The sequence below is a fragment of the Nicotiana tabacum genome, chromosome 4, assembly GCF_000715075.1.
Source record: "Nicotiana tabacum cultivar K326 chromosome 4, ASM71507v2, whole genome shotgun sequence".
Taxonomy (NCBI): domain Eukaryota; kingdom Viridiplantae; phylum Streptophyta; class Magnoliopsida; order Solanales; family Solanaceae; genus Nicotiana; species Nicotiana tabacum.
In genome coordinates, this window is record NC_134083.1 from 146,027,243 (window position 1) to 146,035,560 (window position 8,318).

Sequence of the window (8,318 nt, forward strand, 5' to 3'; positions counted from 1 at the left end):
TACCCTTATTAAGTTATTTATATTATGTCTATATTTCTTATCATGTCTATATTTCATATTTTATAAATATTTATAAAATCACTCTAAGTATATGGCTATCTTCCCAGTTTCTTAATAACTCTAATGGATTAACCTGTAAATTCCTAGGAGAAACTAGTTAAAAAGCCTATAAGTCCAGATATTGCAACAAGGGCGCTTAAAGGGCAAATAAATTTAACTATGGCCAGGGTGTGGTTAAAGAAAGAGATGTTAAGAAAAAGATTGATTCAGACCTGATCTTTTAAATAATTGGGAAGAAGAGATGAACAAAGTGAATATTAAATCATAAAAAAAAGGGTAATATCAGTTCATAATTTTGAAAAACATTAATAATACAATTTTATAGATAAAGAGAGAGAGAGTACCGAGTAAGATTTTAACAACATAAGCTAAAAACCAATCTGAAAGCCTATAACCAATTAATTACTAACACTAGCCAAATATAGACGAAAGCTACCATATATTATTGTCATTTATTAGCTTGCCATTTGGCTTAACCACAATGCCAATAGTATGTGGTAATTTTATTCTTTTCTCGATACCATACTTGGCTTAACCTCAATGCAAATTATTCAAATTGCATTTAAATTCAGTTTGAATATCATATCAGTTTGTTACTAATAGTGATTTTTGAAAAATGACACACAATGTAAATTAAAAAATTCTTATCTTATAATCTATGTATTTGAGTTGAAAAAAATATATATTTGAAATCGATGAGATCAACTTCCAAAATTTATATACTCAACAAAGATGAAGCAGAAGAAGAAATTCGTTGTCATCTCTTATTTCTGGTTTTTATATTTCCCATCTATTTATTTCAAATTTATTTTTTGCTTTTATCTTATTTTTTATGTTTTTCTGGTTTTGTTTTGTTACAAAAATTAATTTATTTCACTATAAAAGGATGAGTTATAATAGAAATTGTCTACATAAGAAATTTATTTATATTTTTAGTCTTTGGTTGAAATTCTTTCATATTTTTGTTTTTTGCTTTATTTAATCAACCTAAATAGGTGCTCACCCAACTATTTAAAAAATTGAAGGATATGTAATTTATATATAATTCATATGTAATATATGTATAATCACGTGTTGTCCGTTTATCATCTATGCATATCAGCTATAAAAAGTAAAATATAAATCTGGCCAGATTTTTATGTAAATATTCCACAAGATCTTGGTTACTTGATTTTATCCATGATATGACTTCTATTATAATAATTTTAAAAACTCTCTACTAAAATTCAAAAATATCTTATCCTTTTATTTTTAAAATTATATTATATTTTAAAAAATAATCCCATTTTGAAATAATTTATTTATATTTAAAAAAAAATCACGCCATACCAATTTTATTTTTTAAAAATATACATTTTGTTACACTTGAAAATCGATATAGAAACTATCAATTAGAAACTAATATCCCTCTTGTTGAAATTCGAGAAAAAAAAAAATCTTTCATATAATCTAATAATTCACAACTAATATTCTTCAACGAAAAAAGTATTATACCCTTGCAATGTTGGTTTGGTTGCAACTTAATGAAGAGATTTCAGCTTATATCCTTCAATTCTTAGAAGGTGCTAAATTGAAATTAATGATAATAATTGTATAGCCAAAGTTTTGTTATTTATTTGATGTCCATTTATACAAATTGACTCGTCAAACAAACATTCTTCAAAAAGAAAAAAATAACTTTTTTTAATATTGACTGATTTTTGTGATGTTTCTTTCTTCGTCATGTAAGTTTACTTCATTATATATGTAAGTAAACTTTTATTTGATTTCTAAACTCTTTTTTGTTATCTGGATAAACATAGACATGTATCCTATATATTATATTTATTTTAAAAGAAATTCCCTGTATTCAAATCTAGCTATAGTATTTTAAAGAAATTTAATTATATTATTTTAGATGTGAAAGAGTTTTATAGTTATATGGAGTAATTTTATTATTATTATTATTTTGTCAGAGGCGAATTAGTATTTAAATAATTAGAAAAGATAACAAAAGTTCCTAACATGATTGCATATGATAATTAACCGAATTAAGTATGATACCCAAAGATAAATTTATTTTTTATTTTAATTTAAATTTAAAAACTTTATCTATAAATTAAAAATTATCTTTTAATTTAAATTCAGTTATATATATAGAGAGACAGAGACGTAGATGTCCGAGAAATTCCCGATGAAATCCGTCGATAACTGTACCGACTAAATTTCTTTTACCCTTTTTACCGTACATGATGCTTATCCGGTCCTCCCTAACAAAATCTTTTGTTTGTCTGTTTCCTTTTTGACCTTTTCCGTTTGTCGTTTGCTTTGTCACCAGTGTTCTGTCTCCGTTCACATAATCCTTAGCAACTCAATTAATTATTTTGGGATCAACCTTGTCATGTTCTCTTTATTTATCCTCTTCATTGAACTTGAAGAAAAATAACAATTAAGTTTGGTTTCTAATAGAATAATACTGTTGTTTTATAGCACTATATGACGTGTTTAAAAAGGCCGAGAAGAAATTAAAAATATAAAAACTGTACGACAAAATTTGTACTATTATTAAATATTAAAGAGACTGACTTGATTGATTTGATTAAAATTTAGAAATTGCATCTGGTTTAATTTATTCATAATTGAAAATCAACTAAAAACGAACCGTGAACGTTGTGTTAACTTGCGCAAGTTGGACAAATGTTGTATTTTTGGGAATGAGAAGTAAGGATTGAATTAATTATTGAATTATTGTACATGATTAAAATATATTTTTTTTGTTTTATTAGGTACTCGTTAAGTTTTGAAAGTCGTCGCAGCAGGAATTAATTACTGAATTATTCTGTTAGGACCACGTGATAATCTAATACTGCCATACAAATTAGAATATTGACCTAAGCGATAAGTTCCACGTCAGGATGTGAAATAATCGAACATGAATTGGTCTTTACAATGTATTCAATGTATTGATACTGATAGTTTGTGGATTAACATGAGTTTTATAATATTAACCATATCCTCATATAATTTTATATCAAGCTATTTGTGCAAAACTTCCTATATTTAAACTAGTGGTGGTTGTTGGCAGTCAATGGCCATTTACTACCCAAAAAAAGACTTAGTGACACAATACACGATTCATTTATTATATGAATTATACCTATGATATACATTATTTTAGCTACGGTAAACTGTGAATAGATTACTAAAAAAAACTTGCTAAACATTTATGCCACAATTAGTTAGCGACGGATGGAATCGAGCCTAATTAGGGCATCACAATTCACAAGGATTTAACCACGGTTTTGGTGTTCATGGTAACATTCACTTAACCATGGTCGCCATTCTAATCACCATGATTAAAGGCTGATTATTAGCGAAGAAAAGGATAATTCATTTAAATGTAAATATTTTCCCACGCAGTGCGTGACCAAATATTTTATATTTTCTCAAAAAATTAAAAAGAAACTCCTGATAATTTTCATCATTTCCATGGAACCTATGCACGTAAATGGGAGGGAAAACTATAGAAATAAGTTTTAAAAAAAAAACAGATACCATTTACCAACAATTAGTCATTAAGTCATGTTATAAAAATTAGCAGAAAAATTATCAATGACATACAATATTGGGAAAAAACCTAGACAAAAGTAAAGATGTACACAAATAAGATGTTTCATTTTCTTTTCAGATAACCAGTGTAAAATGCATCACTATGCCCATATGCCGATATATGTGAGAAGTCATGAATGACGTGATACCGTACGAGAAAAACTACATCTTTATGTCTGTATGTCATGTGTGCATGTCAAATGCAATATATCTCAGAGATGAACTCATGTACTCACACTCTTAGACTACTAAATTTCAATGTCTCATACTTTCCACTCGGCATGCTCAATCACTCGACACACTCAGTCACTCAGTACAGAACAGGGCAGATCCAGCCCAAACATAACAATCGCTAGCAACTGCGCTCACTAGGAGTGTACAAACTCCGGAGAGGCTCCTTCAGCCCAAGCGCTATAATCCGCACGAACAACTCACGTGCTATAGTATCAATATCTGAATTAGTACTAGGATCCGTATCCCCGAATCTTAGAATTTATATCTCAAAGGATCCGACCTCTAGATACGCACCCGTATCGGATACCCACACCCATGTCTGAGCAACTTAAGTTTTGATTTCCATCGGAATCCTTGGATGTAAAGGTTATATTTTTTAGATTTTAGCTATATACACGTACACTACACAGTAGTGAAATTTTTACACCGGGAACAATGGAATTTAACATGTTATAGCGGGTTATTTACCATATACTCTAGGTTACTCTTTTGTCGTTCTTTTCTTCTTGTTGTTTGCTTATTGCCTAATTGGTGTTAAAATTTATATCTTTTTGATAAGCTTATAACAATTTATCTTATACTATGGAATTGCTCAAGTTTTGTTTATTTAAAATTTTGGTTCATTCGTACCATTTGCGTTAATGTATGTTTCGTCCACTACTTTTGCCTTAATTAGGGTTAGATCCCTATTGACATTGTGATTGAGAGCTCAAGTTTGCAGTGATATTGTAAATTGATGTTTTCTACTGTTGTGAATGTGACTTAATTTCGTTTGTTCAGTTACCTGTTTACCTATTATATTCATTGGGTTGATTTGCTTTAATTTTCCTTTACATTCGAATTATACAAAATCAAAGATAAAGAGTATATGAGTAACTGAAACATACAAACATAAGATCTTAATCGTTCATGCAAACTTAATTAATTACTTATTCCTAAGCAATTTTTGGATAAAGGTACACCCTCTGCTAACCTTCCTTCTTTATTTGGCCTCCCCCCTTCTTTTTTATAACTACAAATAAGAACATAATGCCAAATAGCATCTTCCGCGACCTTTATGAGCAACATCAGAAGCATTGTTCACTATGTGAAATATGTACCTCGTATGTATATCATACACAAATATACAAGGAATATATATGGAATACCCATTTGCTATATACGGGATACACAAATGATGCACGAGCGATATACAGGGGATATATATTTCATCTTATACTTCAAATTTTTAATTAAACCCACCCCAAAAGTCCATCAAATTGTCCAAAAATTGAGATTCAAACTCCTTAAGATATACTAAATCTATTTCAAATTTCCAACAATACCCACTCGAACAAATTTCAATTTCGGAAAAGAAAATACTCCCTCTAATGCACACACAAAAAAAGTACCATGGCAGTGATGGCACTATATGGAAAGACAGGGATGCAATGCATGTCAATCTCTCTAGTAAACAAAGTTTCTGAAATTGAAAAAAAAATAATGTGAATTTTGATCTTTTGCAGAAGCACAGCCACAAGTGGGCAGTGTCATACTTTCAGCAGATTTTCACATTAATTGAGCTAAAGAAAACTAATTAGATTTAACTTTTTGCATTTTCCCTGTAGCTGCTACAGAAGTTAATAATCAACTAAAAACAAAAGAGCACATTTAAAATGAAAGAAATGCAACAAAAGCATCACTAATTAACTAGAACAAACTAGTGCTCCATTTGTTATTAAACATTATGAAAACTAGCACAGAAGTGGAAAAGCTCCACTACCATATTACAGATTACTTTCAAGACAGAGCATATTGTCATGCCTTTGTTTCATACATAGATTACATATTATCAGTTAGGACTTAGGAAACAGCAACCTTAGACTTCTGGAGATCATTCTCCACTTCACGAACATATTCATCCACTTTGCTTACATATTCAGATTCTCCTTCACAAATAAAAGTTCCATTAGCACTGAAATAGTTGCAACCCTTCGTACCTCCACAACAATTGGTGCATATTTGATTATTTTTCTCTTCTTCTGAACGTGGACAAACTCCATAGGCAATTCTTGGATCACAATTTCGGGGACAAGCTTTTGGATTTCTAGGATCAGACTGTCCTTTACAAACAAAAGTTCCATTAGCACTGAAGTAGTTACAACCCTTCGTGCCTGCGCAACAGTTGGTGCATATTTGATTGTCCTCCTTTTCTTCTGAACGCGGGCAAACTCTATAGGCAATTCTTGGATCACAATTTCGGGGACAAGCTTTTGGATTTCTAGGATCAGACTGTCCTTTACAAACAAAAGTTCCATCAGCACTGAAATAGTTACAACCCTTCGTGCCTGCGCAACAGTTGGTGCATATTTGATTATCCTTTTCTTCTGAACGCGGGCAAACTCCATAGTCAATTCTTGGATCACAATTTCGGGGACAAGCTTTTGGATTTCTAGGATCAGACTGTCCTTTACAAACAAAAGTTCCATCAGCACTGAAATAGTTACAACCCTTCGTGCCTGCGCAACAGTTGGTGCATATTTGATTATCCTTCTTTTCTTCTGAACGCGGGCAAACTCCATAGGCGATTCTTGGATCACAATTTCGGGGACACGCTTTTGGATTTCTAGGATCAGACTGTCCTTTACAAACAAAAGTTCCATCAGCACTGAAGTAGTTACAACCCTTCGTGCCTGCGCAACAGTTGGTGCATATTTGATTGTCCTTCTTTTCTTCTAAACGCGGGCAAACTCCATAGGCAATTCTTGGATCACAATTTCGGGGACAAGCTTTTGGATTTCTAGGATCAGACTGTCCTTTACAAATAAAAGTTCCATCAGCACTGAAATAATTACAACCCTTCGTGCCTGCGCAACAGTTGGTGCATATTTGATTGTTCTTATCTTCTTCTAAACGTGGACAAACCCCATAAGCAATTCTTGGATCACAGTTAAAGGGACAAGCCTTGGCATCTGCATGTTCCACATTGCTTACAAGCAGAGACATTCCTACAACATAGCCAAATTAATTACCTTAAGAGTGTTGCACAATGGGTTCAAGTAATTGGGTAAGGGAGAAACTTAAAGAAAGGGAAATACATAGAACCTTCAATTATGTATGAGTCTTATTACCCTCGTGAACCAGTTTGAAGTGATACTATTACCTCCATATAAGGGCCCAAGGGCGAATTTACATGACACTTGTGGGTAATCAAGACCCCTTACTTTTGACCAGAGTTAGTAAATTTGCTTAGGCAATTATAAAAATATTTAAATAAATATTGAGTGTGGACCACAGCTAAACTTCTTTTTCCTTTTCTTTTGAGATGAGAAAATATGTTTGAAATTTTATCTTTTTCAGCAATTCTTTTGTTTAATTTTTTTCACTTCTTAAATTCTTTTATTTTTATTTTTTTTATAATCATTTATTTTCTCCATCCTTAGTCATATACCTCCCACAGTGCACACACGGAGCACATCCTCAGGGGCATAAACACACAAGTCACCAACACCCAATGAGTCTCCAGCGAAAGAGATGAAGGAGAGACCAAAAAGTAAAAGAAAAAAGAATAAAATAAGGTAAAAAATTCAACAAAAAAGAAAAAATTAAAGATCAAAGATTTTTTTAATAAAAATGACATGTGGCACCAATTACCATATTTATTAAAACTAGAATTAGCCAAGAAAAAAAATAATAATACCACTTCAAGCGAATTCAGGGATAATAGGACTCTCGCACATTTAAAGGTTATAACGGAGTAAAGCGGACTATTTTGAGGGGATTTTTATATATTTTCCCTTAAATAAAGCTAAAAAGAAAAGCCTTACCAAATAAGAGGACGAGAGCAAGGAAACTAACTCTGTGAACAGCCATAACTTACTATCTCCTGAGTTTACTGTTTTTCTTTTTGAGGATGGAGAGTGTTATCTTATGCATCTATTTATAGCAGATGAGCCATCTAATAAAACAACACATGAGAATGACTTGACATCGAGCCATCGAAGACGACTTTGTTTCATTTATATAATGTAAATACACGTGGCTTTCATTTCCTGGTGCCCATGAAAAACAATCCTTTGAGTATTTTTAAAAAACTGTGAGTCATTTGATGCAAATAATAACCAAAACAAAAGAGTTAATACCCTAAAACTCGTTTAAACTATACAACTTTTGTCGGTTGTCTACCTAAACTATCGCATGTCCCCGAAAATCTCCTGAACTATATCCCCTTCATAATAAAACCCCTTCGTCGCTTATATGGCATAATGAGTGTAATAAATCGTCAAAGAGCGCGTGAATGCTGAAAAAAACCATTGAAATGGCCCAAGCACTACGGACCTACTCCAACTTTCGGAATCGTAATCCGACCCCGATATCAAAAAGTCAACCCCCTGATCAAACTTCCAAAAAATTCGGCTTTCGCCATTTCAAGCCTAAATTAGCTACATACCTCAAAT

The 8,318-nt window shown here is 31.8% G+C and overlaps 1 protein-coding gene across 1 annotated transcript; it reads right to left on the reverse strand.

Annotated features, from left to right (window-relative positions):
- Positions 1–5,724: 5,724 nt before the first annotated feature.
- On the reverse strand, positions 5,725–7,734 carry LOC107792454 (wound-induced proteinase inhibitor 2-like). Its single transcript, NM_001325542.1, is given in 2 exon segments — positions 5,725–6,869; positions 7,689–7,734. Coding segments are annotated over 2 exon segments (1,191 nt in total).
- Between the last annotated feature and the right edge of the window lie 584 nt (positions 7,735–8,318).